Source organism: Poromitra crassiceps (genome assembly GCF_964638095.1).
Source record: "Poromitra crassiceps genome assembly, chromosome: 20".
NCBI lineage: Eukaryota > Metazoa > Chordata > Actinopteri > Beryciformes > Melamphaidae > Poromitra > Poromitra crassiceps.
The window spans coordinates 23,932,888-23,946,786 of record NC_139637.1 but is presented as its reverse complement, the minus strand read 5'-3'; the positions used below and the strand labels follow the sequence as shown (position 1 = coordinate 23,946,786).

General features: G+C 43.4%; 2 protein-coding genes across 2 annotated transcripts; one reads left to right on the top strand and one right to left on the bottom strand.

Moving 5' to 3' along the window:
- The first annotated feature begins 1,101 nt into the window (after nucleotides 1-1,101).
- tac3a (tachykinin precursor 3a) lies at nucleotides 1,102-4,746 on the top strand. The gene is made up of 7 exons (XM_083656376.1): nucleotides 1,102-1,178; nucleotides 1,529-1,644; nucleotides 1,749-1,845; nucleotides 3,037-3,066; nucleotides 3,168-3,221; nucleotides 3,355-3,493; nucleotides 4,577-4,746. Exons 2-7 carry the CDS (start codon nucleotides 1,543-1,545, stop codon nucleotides 4,593-4,595), a joined length of 441 nt encoding a protein of 146 aa, XP_083512502.1. The 5' UTR covers nucleotides 1,102-1,178; nucleotides 1,529-1,542; the 3' UTR covers nucleotides 4,596-4,746.
- Nucleotides 4,747-5,117: 371 nt separating this feature from the next.
- On the bottom strand, nucleotides 5,118-13,231 carry LOC310795123 (glycoprotein-N-acetylgalactosamine 3-beta-galactosyltransferase 1-B-like). The gene is made up of 4 exons (XM_083657163.1): nucleotides 13,114-13,231; nucleotides 12,000-12,264; nucleotides 9,578-10,242; nucleotides 5,118-6,628 (listed from the first exon to the last, which is right to left on the bottom strand). The coding sequence occupies exons 2-4, from the start codon at nucleotides 12,217-12,219 to the stop codon at nucleotides 6,248-6,250; spliced, it is 1,266 nt and encodes a 421-aa protein (XP_083513289.1). The 5' UTR covers nucleotides 12,220-12,264; nucleotides 13,114-13,231; the 3' UTR covers nucleotides 5,118-6,247.
- Between the last annotated feature and the right edge of the window lie 668 nt (nucleotides 13,232-13,899).

The window sequence follows — 13,899 nt, the reverse complement described above, 5'->3', positions numbered from 1 at the left end:
TAAACAGAGGTGCAAGCAAAACAGTAGGCTAATGAGGGTTTCCAACTTCCATGATTTGAAAGTTGGAAAACCCTCATTACTGTTTTGCTTGCACCTCTGTTTACCCTGCCTTTTCGACACAAAATGGCCCCCGTGAAAAGGCTCAGTAGTGTTAATGTTTTGTTTTTCTGTGACACTACACATGTAGCACATGGGTGGAGAGCTGATCTATATTTCCCTACAATTGCTGTAGAAAAATAGACATCTATTCCTATATGCCAGAGCCAATGAGTCAATTATTAATATTTAAGTATAGTGCTTGGAGCTATGTATAAAGGGGGTCACACAATCTGTGCCAAAGATAGGCTTCAAAATAGACATATATGCCTGTCAGAGTCGTTTAGGAAAATTTAGCAGCACTCAAGAAAACAAATGTCAGAAAAACTCGCCAATTTGTTTCACTCACTCTTTTTTTGCTCCATGATCAGACAGAAGCTATCATGCCTGGAGTGTTTCCATCAAAGACCTAGATGGATTACATTTATAGTCTAATATTCATCTGAAAACAATCGCAACCCTCTATCACTGTCTCTCAGCAGGCGGCAGGTGGACAGAAGTGTTTATTTTCTGTGTGGATGGGTCTTCTCAGCACAGTTCAATGATCCAGAATCATATCTTCTATGGTCATAATGCAGAGGCAGCTGCTATATAATTACTTCCTAGAAAGATTAGCATCTTGACAATGGTCATGCCGATTGTGGTCAATGGAGTGGAAAGGCACCTAGTGATGTGACCTTTTTAGCTGGTGGCAAGGAGATGGACAATTGAGACATAATAAATAAAGGTTCAATTGAAAGTTAATAAAAGTTGAAAAGCTCCATGGATTGGCTTTGGAAATGACGTGGCACGATTACGCGCGGTGGTCTTTTTGGGGGAATAGAGGGAACCGCTATTAGCGTCACACTGTCTGTAGGCTAAAAGCCTTCAGCAAAACGTGACATATGGAACTGATGCCCCACCTACGCTTCAGTTGCTGATTGGAGTTACGCAGGTAGCCGGCTATTATTTAATAAGCCACAGGGTGGACGCCTCACTTTGTGCTCGCCGGATCTCACTGCAGGATCTATCCATCATCCCCTCTCCGCACCAGGCGCACGACGTTATCTTTTCCACCAAACTACCAGCAATACAGAAAACAGGTATGCATTTTTAAAATGTTTGATTTTTTTTTTTACAATTTTCTTTCCATCAGCTGTTGCCATGCCTCTCAAGAAATGTATACTTACATTACTATCTGGAGAGGCATCAACACACGCTCGCTGATTGTGCGTAATTGATCATCTCACTTGCCAGTGAGAGAAAATAAATACAGTAAAAAATAAGCCTCGCCATCTATAAACCTTTCCGTGCGCTTTTACGCACTAAAGCGCACAGCAGCTTGTGCGCAACAGGTGCAGTGGGTCCTAGTGAAAGGGCAATTTTCAGCAAACGCATCCAAATCCTTTGCGCCAAAAACCTAAAACACGACAAACATGATGTTTGCACACAGGTGGCGCAAAGAAGATGAGAAGAGGGTTGCTCCTGGTGACGCTGTTTCTCGTCATGAAGCTCCGTTGCAGCCAGTCCAGATGCGCCGAGCCCGGCTTGCGCAGATCACCTTCAGATGTATGTTACAGTTTATGGGGCGCGTAAAGCAGTGTGACAGGCTGTCTGTGTTTTGTCTTTCGAACAGAAAGTGTGACTTATTTGCTTCTCATCACTCCCAACAGACCACAGGCTTCGGTAACCTCAAGCGGGACATTCTGAAGAGATATAGCGATTTGGATTATGACAGTTTTGTGGGTCTGATGGGCAGACGAAGTGCCGGTGAGTCCGCTGCCCGCAGCCTCCTCCTTAACATGTGATGACGACTGACGAGCGGACTGACTGAACGGAATGTAGACCACTGATTCAATTTTACTGTTAAAATTGCTAACACCTTTTTTTAAATCTTTCATCTATAAGCCATTTACAGTGATGAATAAATTAATTATTATACTTTTATATTATAGAATCTGATTAGTCCATCATTACTCAATAGTTCAACATTTATATTCTGAATTATAAGCAAGGAATAAAAATATCTTATAAGTCATTCGCTGATGCTGGTAAAATTCACACTTGGACATGCAAACTTACATATTAACTTGTAATAGTGATTATTTACTCATGTTTTATAAATCATTTGTTCCCATGTTGCAAATAAGACATCAATATATTAATAAATACTTAGTTACTAATTTATAAACTTCAGCATGCAGCAGCACTCTCAAGTAGCAACTTGTTCCATTCTATTAATTCATCTGTTAGTACCAGGATAATAATACATAATTAATGTTTAATTCATCATTAACTAACTCCTTGTAAATGGCTTATAGATCAAAGTTGTTATAAAGTGTTGCCAAAAAAGGTTCGATTTGATAGATTAAATGTGACCTGCTCTGACAAAATCAGTCGCATTGACCCCGAAACATATTTTGATACACTGTTGGAAAGAGGAGAATGTATCAAAATTATCACTGTACTCCAAAGATTGAGTGAGATACACCTCTTTGTCTTGACTGTTTCCAAACTATGTTTTTGAGAAAAACGGCCTCAAAGTTTGACAAAGTAAGCCAGTTCTGCTTGTCACCATAAATTTATGAGCTTCACAACTATATTTAACATTAGAATTTCACAGTAATCTTCACACAGAAAGAAAGCCAATGCTTTATTTGACTAAGATCTGATGAAACCCCAAAACAGCCCAAATCAACATTTTCTCATAGAATCATGTCTCTACCATTGATAGACTGTATAAATAGGTTTCTACACAAACGGGCCTCTGCTACATGTGATTGATTTTGTCAGAGCAGGTCACTAATTGATTAATCCTAAATTGATCCAGGAATTGTATTTTAAAATGCAGTTAAATCCAAGACAAGAGCATGAGCTGAATAGGCTGCTACACCAAAATCAATGCAACAGCTTTTAGGTTAAGCAAGTGATCATATTATGTTTCTCCTTTTTTTTAATCAGATGCAAATGCTGTACAATCACCACAAAAAAGTAAGACGTTTACAATGTTCTAATGATGTGCACTTTTCTTATATTAGTCTCTAAAATCAAAAGAAATGACAATGTTTTGACACCCTCATTCCTCTTATCAGGGGAGATGCACGACCTGTTTGTTGGTCTCATGGGAAGGAGAAACTCAGAGCCTGGTGAGTGTGGTTTGCTGCCTTGTTGTGGCCATTTGACACTTGTGATTATTCAGACTTCACGTTTACCCTATTTGTGCTTTCCATGGACTAGACGCATCGTTATGGCACAATATTTTCACGTGTCCTCTCACAGATAATGGTCCCTGGAGGAGAGAGGACCCGGAGAGCAGAGAGTACCTGGAGAGGAGAGAGGACCCGGAGAGCAGAGAGTACCCGGAGAGGAGAGAGTACCCGGAGAGGAGAGGCGTTTTCCTTAACAAGTGTAAACTGAGGTGAGCGCCTCTTTTCCTTCACTCAGCAGATGCATACTCTTAGAAAATACGGTTCATTAGGGTTCTATATAGAACTTATGGTTCTATATAATTTACCAAAGAACCCCATGTCTAAAAAGGTTCTATACAATTTCTGTAAGACAACAAAGAACCCTTCGAAGAACCCTTCTTCTTGTTAAGGTGTCGACTGATTGGTGGACCCCAAAGGGTTCTATATGGAAGCACAAAGGGTTCTATTTTTAAAAAGTGGTTCTGTATAGAAAATAACCAAAATGGTTAGAACCCCAAGGGTTAAATGAACCATCTGAAATGGTTCTACATAGAACCATTTGATGGTGCCAAATACGTACCAAGCTATAGAACCCTTAAAGCAGGGATACTCAACTTGCTTTGCCCGGGGGCCACTTTCGTGAAATGATAGAAGGCCAGGGGCCAGTTAATAAACAAACAATATACATTTTTCTGTCGCGGATTGTAGGTTTTTGGGGTGTCAGCCGGAGTTTAGTCTGACAATGTTGTGCACACCGGATAGATAGTTAGTTAGGTTAAGTTAGTTAGGTTAAGTACATACATAAGTGCCTGGGTAGCGAGCAGACGGCGGTATTTGACAATTTAGCAGCTAAATTATAGATTATTGAAAGATATTCCATATTCCAGACTGAAATGCTATAACAGAAGTGGAGTATTGGCTAGAGTGACATGAACATTTGGACACTTATTCAGTGGGTATCTTGCATGTTGCGTTTTTTTTTTTTTTTTGCAATTCCATCGCGGGCCGCACAGAGGGCGCCCGCGGGCCGCATGTGGCCTGCAGGCCGCAAGTTGAGTATCACTGCCTTAAAGGTTCCATAGAACCACTTCTTATAGGAGTGACCCTCACCCACTGTCCACCACTTTAAACCTCAGACTGGTTCATGTGTAAAACCTATAAAAGAGCTGAGCTTTTTGAACATGCAGAGATGATTCAAGGTTCACTATATTGTCCTCTTCTTCTTACACTGGATTTAAGTGGGAGTTTACACATAAAAAAAAGCACAAGTAGTAATACTGATTATATTGCTGCATAATTGTGTTCTGTTCCAGGTTTCGTCGCGGGCTATAGACAATCCTACTGAACTGAACTGGCTAAGATGACAGAAGATCACTGAGAATCCAAAATCAAGCAACTTATGGAAACCCCCAAAACAACAGTCCTGATGGCTCATGACAGCATACTAGAAACTATACCGTTTGTATGTTTGATCTCAAGACAAATAACAGCTGATACAATCTATTTCTTTATCATAATCTTTTCTCCAAAGTTCCAAATAAAGGTAATTTTTGTAAATAATTGATTAAGTTAAAACATTTTGTGGGATTATTGCTGCTGCTGCAACAGACAATGTTTTCTGCTGGGTAATCTAAAATGACACGACAAGAGGGATTCGTCGCAGTTATGCATAACTGTGTGTTCATCAAGAATAACGTTTGCGTTGGCTGACATCCAATTTGTACAGAAACACAGTGTAGCTACACACACAGGGTTTTGGAAATATGCTCCTCATATCACAGCATCTCATATCACTCAAAGTGAATGAACATCGAATTTTATTCAAAACCGTTTTCTTTGTCGTACTGAGAGACAACATTTCACTGTTGGCCGTGGGTCAGTATTGAGCTGTGGAGAATTTGTACAGAAAAACGAGGCTCCAGACAGACTGCAGACAGAGAAATAAAGGCTCAAGCAATTCATCATCTGTCATTTTCCATAGCTGCTACAAAAAAGCCAAAATGAAATTAAAATAATAAAATTTTAGAAACCAGAACAGCAACACATGGCTAAATATTTAAAATACTTTAGAGTGATGACAAAGGCACTCCCATTTGTTGCCGTTACCAATTTCAAGAGAACAAGTGAGAAGCAGGGATAAATAAAACCTTTTCAAATGACTGATATTATCGGTCCAGATCATGTCGTTATATAGGCTGTAGATCAGAATAATATTCTATTATTGGAATTGACCCCTGCAGCCTCAAACCAAACACACGTGTGATTGTGTTAATTGACAATATTTCTGATGTGTCAAAAGCAATTAAGCTAGACCGAGCTATTTCTCTTGGCTAAAGACAGCCAAGCCAACAGGAGGCGCTGGATCAGGAGATGCTGTATCATCTTTAAGGTTGAACCAAGCCACACACTTGCAGTGCTCGAGTGTTTTTGAATAGATCAAGGAAGACAAAACAACAGTGATGCAACATTGTGTGCAATATCACTTCAATGTCACTGAGCAGCCTCGCGCACCCATCCACATGGTGACATGTAGTCTCGACGCCAGACCCATGAGAGTTCTTACGCTGATACACTACGTTACTGCATGCTGCAGAGCTCTCTCTGGGTCTGGGACACTTTCCCTCAGAGGGCTGGTTATGGGAGGGAACCGTTCACTTGGCCAGTCATATGCCAGTAATGGATTCAGTCCTGTCCAATCAGTAACGACTTTGCGATCAGTCAGACAACACGGGAGGCGCAGCCCATTTGCTCTCTCATCGGTGCTACGACCTGTCACTCGTTCAATTTCAACCCGCCTTCAAAACCAGCAGCGGCTGTGAAGTGGCACAGACTCACTTATGTAGTATGCGGAGCGCATAGTGATTCAACGTGAATATTTGAGTCTGGGGAGAGACTAGGTGACATGGTCACAAGTGCTTCTTATATCGATTAAATCAGAGAAATCTCAGTTCGAGGCTTTGGAGCACAGTTTGAAGTTTGAATCGTTATTGCCTGTCCTGTGTGACTGCGGTCCTGTTGTCAGAGGAGATTGAGTTTCGATCGTCTTTTCCCTCTCCGATCGAGTCTGCCTCCGCCCCGGCATGCCTCCCACTGACAGAGAGGAGGGCCGGGGTCGTGCTGTGGCTCCCTCTGTCCGTCTCCTCCTCCTCCTCCTCCTCCGCTCCTCCAAGTCGGACTGTCATCATCACGGCCGTCTGTGAGAGCGGGGGGCCCTGCAGGCCAGCAGCACCCTGGGGTGTCGAGGGCCGGTAGCGCGCTCTGTAGCCGTAGGCTCGCAGGTGGTAGGTGTAGTACTCCAGGGTGTACATCAGCTCTGCTTCCACGTAGTGGAAGGACACCGCCAGGTCAGAGCAGCACTGTGGACCCTGAGGAAGGAACACACGCACACACACGCGCACACACACACACACACACGCACACACACACGCACACACGCACACACACACGCACGCGCACACACGCACACACACACACACACACACACACACACACACACACACACACACACACACACACACACACACACACACACACACACAAAAGTTCAACACACATACAGTATATGATGACACCTATATTACAGCACACCACAAATATGTTAGAGATGTTCTACCACCATTAAATCTTAGATTAGAATGTAATCCATGAACCCTTTTAGATTTAAAGCATACAATATTGTCGTTGAACTATGAAGCTTTTGCAAAAAAAAAGTTTTTATTTTTATTTTCCTGAAAACTTTTCGCGGACCGCCTGGCAAAGTGCCACGGAACCCTGGGGGTCCCCGAACCCCTATTTGAGAACCACTGCGCTACAGCCTCTGAAACACAGTCATGTCGGCCGCGGACGTGTCTTGCGAAAAGGGCACTTATCATTCAAAGGGTGTTGGGGAATTGTGGGGAATGTTCACACTACAGGCAAATCCGATTTGCTGATAAAGTCCTTAATCATCATTATCTTGATTGGTTTCCCAAATCTGATTTGGGAGTGTGTCCGCACTGCCACAAATCTGATTCTCAAGTCGGATCTGTGTGTCCAGCCCTAAACAGCCTATCTGCATGGGTTGCTAGGGTAACGTCGTGGGCGTCAGTAAATACGTACGTTGGTGACGTGGTTTTCCTACGCAGAAGCATTTGATGACGAGTTGCGAGTGACGTTCAAATCAGATTTGGTGGATCTGCACGTCCGCACTGAAGACACATCAGTCAAAAGCACATTTGAAGCAGATTGGAAACTACCTCCATATGTGGTTTCGGACAAGTGACACAAATCAGACTTGGAGCGTCCAGACTCATAAAACCAATCTGGATAAAGTCATTAATAGGTCACTAAAGTTCACAAATCAGATTTGGCCTCCTAGTCTGAACATGGCCTAAAGTTCACAAATCAGATTTGGCCTCCTAGTCTGAACATGGCCTAAGACAACACTCTTAAGGCTGAGTAGTGAAAGAGAGATCTGTCGTGGATAATTTACATGTTGCATAAATTACAATACATGTCATGTCGAAATGATAGGACAAAACGCTCTCGCTGCATGTGAAAATGAATCTGTTGAATTATAACCACACATGAGTATTTATACTAAACTGAACCAAGGCTCGCACGCAAAGCCCAAGTTCACACAATGAAAGGAAACCACACCACCTAGCTAATCGTTTGATGTTATAGAGACAACACATGCATGCAGTTTGACAACAGTTGCAAATTGTCAACAGTTGCAAATTGCAATTTTGCACCTGTTTGCAACTTCCTGCAATGTCCCCCTCTTGCAAACAGGATATTACAACTGTCTTGCAATGTGCCACAACAGGGTTTCTGGAAAATTCTGTATTCATTTGAAGCCCACTTGTCTTGGCCATGGTCTCACTTATCTCGGTTATTAAACCAATGTATGACAATTCATTTGACAATGATATATAAATGTATAAAATGCCACATAGCACCCTCACTTGTCTTTTAATTTCTGTGCTGACAGCTCTGAAAACCTAATTTTCCATTTGCCACTGATTTAAAAAAAAACGCAATTACCTTATTATTAAAGATAGCGTTGTTTTCTTGTTTCTCGTACAAAGAGCCAGGGCAAAGTGGCTTGTTTACACCAGGCCTATGCCATATACCCCCGGTAGTCGCTGTCTGACAGAATCCGTAATGCACCTGTCTCATTTTAATTGTAAAGCACAACGAATTAGCTGCATCATCAGCAACAAATTGAGCAATTTTCCTTTTGTTGACAGGACCATTGTCTCTGCTGCAATCATCCACTTGAACATCAAACTCATTCCTATTTCCATTCACTCTTTCTATGCAAAGGTCACGCGGGGAATTCTCAATGGGCCAGATCATTAAATATTCATTCATGTTGTCATCTCTCCTCTGATGTATCTTTTATAACGACACCTCGGCTACATGATGTTTTATTCATCCAAAGCAAAATATTTATTATTGTATACATTTGGTACTCGCTCTCAGTTACCTACCTGTCAAAATAAAAGCGATCATTCTCTCCCTGTAAGTGTAGATGTACGCTAAAGTCTTTTGGAAGAAAGAAAAAACAGGTTCACTCTCCAGTGTTTCCCCTACCATTCTACAGGCCTGGCGGCCCCGCCAGGCCTGTAGAAAAATTGCAAAAAACACACACAAAAAACATTTTTTTCCTTGCTTTCCCAAAAATTTCAATAAACCTTTATGGCATATTATTACGATATAACAATACTGTTGTTGACAGTGTTGACAGTAATAGAAGATGCCACATCATTCAAAACAATAAGCATTTGGCTTTTAGGAGCATTGTGCCAGCGTGCGGCGCTGTTCCAAAACGTGTCAACGTGTGTCGTTGCCTGGGAAACGCAGATCCCATAATACAACTGTTCGCATCGCATCCCATAATAGTATGATGATACTTGGGATGCCATTGCGAACATAGATGTGAACAGGTTAGCTAAAAGTTTAGCGTCGCCAGCGACGGCCCCCCACCGTTGCGGTCGGGATACGTTTCGAAATCCCTCCAGGCCTGAAAATGTTTCTAGGGGGAAACACTGCTCTCTCTCTCATAGCCTTTCCTACCCTGACTCGCCCATTTCTAATGAGGGCTAATCCACTCACAGGACCAAATCTTAGAAGAAAGGAAGTCTGTCTAACCGAGAAAATCTTGAACACACATGAAGTAGTAATGGGTTCCATATTTAAAGTGCTGAGATTTGAGTAGGCAAATTGATTTGATTTCACGGCTGATTTAATAACTTGCGCAACTGCACAGCACGGTCAAAGGTCAAGGGGTCACATCAAGGGTAATATAAGAGACTTTTCTGTGGACTTGCCTCAACAATTGGGTAGTAACAATAGCTCCAGTACCAGAAGCTCTTGGAGAACTTCCCGGTCAGGTGGTGCTCGGGCACAAACGGGTGAAAGGTTTCCCTCTGCAAAGTGTCTCTCGAGTCCCCGGCCAGGACGCCCATCTTCTCCAGACACTGCCCCAGCGCCAGGTCCTCGACGGGGGTGGTGTGCGTGCACACCTTGGTCCGGAAACCTTCCACGAATCTCCTGAGGGCCTCTTTGCTCAGCACGTAGCCCGCGCCGCCGCTCATGTAGCCCTGCTTGGCGTACGGCTTGAAGCGCTTGCCGAAGTAGACGGGCTCCTCGGGGCTGTGGTTGGAGAGGATCCAGCGCAGGTTGTCCACCACCACAAAGGTGTCGTCGTCCGCCTTCAGGAACCAGTCGGCCTCCTGGCCGTGGCGCTGGTGGACGTAGTGGAAGGCGCGGATGGTCTTCCAGTAGAGCTGGTCGCGGCCCTCCTTGGTGCCCAGGCCCACGGTGGGGAAGTCGGGGTCCTCCACGGAGCTCATGAAGATGACGGCGTTGCAGTGCCGGCTCCAGGTGGCCCGGACGTGGCGCGCTCGGCTCTGCAGGTTATAAGGGCCGGTCATCACCCAGCAGAGGACGCGCACCCTCTGGTACAACTCGTCTGCCGCTCGGCTGTCCTCACCTAGAGGGACACAGCTATTAGTACGATACAGAACAATGTGTCAGTCAGTCAGTGTCTCTCTCTCTCTCTCTCTCTCTCTATACACATAGTCTATACTATGAATGTATATTATATACATAGTGTTATGTAGAGTGACTACTACGCTACTACGCTATAAATATGTATATAAGAAGGAATAAAATAAAAAATAATTGTATACCTATGCACAGTCTAGGTGTATTATATATATACGTCGCCCCCTGCCATGCAGAGTCCCCAGCACTCTGGATCTTAACATCACATCCTGTGTATTTAGAACTATATATACATATATATATATATATATATATATATATATATATATATATATATATATATATATATATATATCTATCACTGAGCTATACCCCCTATGGACATGATGAGCAGAGACAGTGATAGTGACTTATCTTACCTAATATACAGTATAAGGTATATGGTAAAATAACCTATATGGTATATGGTAAAATAACGTATATGGCATATGGTAAAAAAACGTTTAGCATTGTGAATGAACTCTACGCCTTTGCCGATTGAGTTAGTGTGACCACTCGCACTTTGGGTTTTGTGCGGATCAGCACAAAAGCTATCAGTCTGTAAACAGAGGGGGCACCCGGAGTCGAACTGGGGACCTCTTGATCTGCAGTCAAATGCTCTGCCGCTGAGCTATACCCCCTGACAGATCATACCACTATGCCGCTGAGCTATACCCCCTGATGGATCATACCACTATGCCACTGAGCTATACCCCCTGATTGTTAGATGATGTCATCATTCCTACTATGATGTCATAGATCACTGCCCATCTTCGAACTTTGCAGACTCAGCTATCAAGTGCTACAGCGTTCCTAGTTATCGAGACTTCAGTTACCAAGTGTGTCTTGTTGGACATTAAGTATCCGCACCTAAATCCACATGTCTCACAGCAACCCTAACTAACACTGATGGATCATACCACTATGCCACTGAGCTATACCCCCTGATGGATCATACCACTAGGTCTTTGTAAGCAGAGCAGGTGCCCAGATTTGGGCCTGGACCTGTTGAGCTGCAGTTACAGTAAATGCTTGGTCACTGAGAGTCATGGTCCCCTGACAACAGAGCACACAGGAGAAACTCTACTGTTGGCTTCAGTATAGTATACCCTGCACTTTACAACAGAGAATAATGATGGACTTATGAATTAAGGGCCATGGTGCCATATTAAAAACAAGACCAAAAGTGGTGAACAACAGAGCCACCGGCATTGTGAGCCATAGCCCTGCTGTTATGGGGCTGAAAAGGGGGTTATTCTACAAAGTTTATTCACAAAATTACTATCAGAGGTTAGACCTTTTAGGCCACTACACTATGTCCTGCAACACACTTGTCTTTGACACGGTGCAACGCGTGTGCAACTTGTCACCCTATACAGCGATCTGATCATACAGATCTGATCTGTGTGAAGGGGACATGTAAATCAGTGGTTCTCAAATGTTTTCACATGAGGGACCCCTACACTGACAAAAATTAAACCACGGTCCCCCATTTGATAATAAGATTGATGCTTTTAGATGTTTTATTGCAGAAAGTGTATAAAACCCGTGACCAAAATAGTCATTGTGTTACTTATGAATGGAATTATAGCTCAAATAAATTACCCCCCATTTGGCTGGGGACCCCCTGCATGGCTGGAACCCCCTCGAGGACCCCTGGGGGTCCCCGGACCCCCATTTGAGAACCACCGATGTATAAAGCACCTGTATGATGAGGGTGCAGCAGGTTGATGAGAGCAGCTCCCTCCTTCCTCCAGCTCTCACTGCTCGGTCTCTCCCCCATGCCGGCTGCTTGCTCCTGGGCCTCGGAGAGCAGTGGGTAGCTCCTCTCGAACCACACCAGGTGCAGGAAGAAGTACAGGCTGCAGGCCCCCACCAGGAAGCCCAGGGAGAAGGCCCATCTGGAGCTGCCGGTGGCCTTCATGCTGACGCTGCCTTAGCTCCCTGACGTGCAGGCTGTGTCACATGTCTGAAACCACAGCACATCGGGCAGCTGACCACGTCTCGTTCTCTTGCCAACTCATCATATTAACTTACAGTACTTCTGTGTGTACACGGCGTGCAGATTATTATTGTTAGGAGGACCTTCGAAGGACTTTCAATAATTTTCCCCAAATGTGGTAATACTGTATAAGCTCTAAAATGAATTTGAACGGGGCACATTTTTTGATGTTTTGTATAAAATTAAAAGTCGCAATCATATCACTGTGAGGCTTACAGTTAACTGTGAGCTTTACATTTATTTTCAACCATATTGAATAAACTGTTTTAGAATTTGGAGCATGACCCCTTCCTCCTTTTCAAATTTGGACATATAGATGATGACAGTTAAAAAAAATAGGATGTGGTCATCATGTCATGTCAGTTCATCAGTGTGAAGTTGTGGTGACACGCTGCCCAAATGTGCACTATGTTTAGTCTTTGCGCGCAGCCACATTTCTGAGGTAAACGACCGCATCTGAGACAGATGGCAATGATTAACATGGCATAAACATGCTGGTAAGCCAGTATAAACACTGGCTGAGGCTGACCAATGTGCAACCCTGGTTTCACATTATAGGCTATACCCTACGATGATAAATAACATTACTATTTTAAAGGACTAATCGAGGTATATCGCCTGCAAGACATGATTGCTTTCGCTGTCTGCAGAGCGATATAAGGCCATGTGATGATGAATAGTAACGGAGATTCGCAGCGCCATGTCCACGCATCTGATAGCCTATCCGGCTTTCTTTTGGCGCAGATGTGTGCATCTTTTTAAGTCAACAAAAAAGAATTGTATTAGAGATGCGTCTGGATTAAATGTGTTATTTACCTTTGGCTGGGGCCTGGGGGGCTGTCAGTCAGTCATTTGTGAGCACGTACGATCATGCTACTCCAGGCACCGAAAGCTATAATGCTTTTAAAATCCTGTCTGATGATGATTAGCATATATTATCATATTTGGGACATGTCGGCACGAGCGTGCACCTGTTATATCGTTACTATATCGTTACATACTACCTACTGGCTACATTCAGTCGATACATTGTTGCTGCCGACGACAGGAGGACAGAGGCGACGTGATTCGTGCAGTGGAGGAAAGCTACTGTCCATAGAGAGGCAAAGTTAAACGTCACTTCCTGCTTCAGCGCTGTACCAGAGATTTTCATCCGCCATTTATTTTCCCAACGACATTTCGTAAAATGCTTATAAAAAAGAGTTGTACTCGTTCAAACCAAACGTTCAGCTAACGCTATAATCGGGAGAGACCATAGAACATTTCAGTCGGGCCAAAATGTAAAAACAAAATGCGGGTTTGAAGAAAATATTTTTTCGATGTTGTTTTTTTAAGTTTAGGTCCCAGTGAAATGTTCTGTGGTCTCTCCCGATTATAGCGTTAGCTGGACGTTTGGTTTGAACCAGTAAAAGTCTTTTTATAAGCATTTTACGAAATGTCTATGGGAAACTAAATGGCCGATGAAAATCTCTGGTACAGTGCTGAAGCAGGAAGTAGGCGGTCACTTTGCCTTTCTATTTGCATTTTTCAGCATCACGTTGCCAGCTCTGAAACAGCGGGCTCTCATTGGCTGACTTTCGGTGACGTATCGAGGAAGTTGCC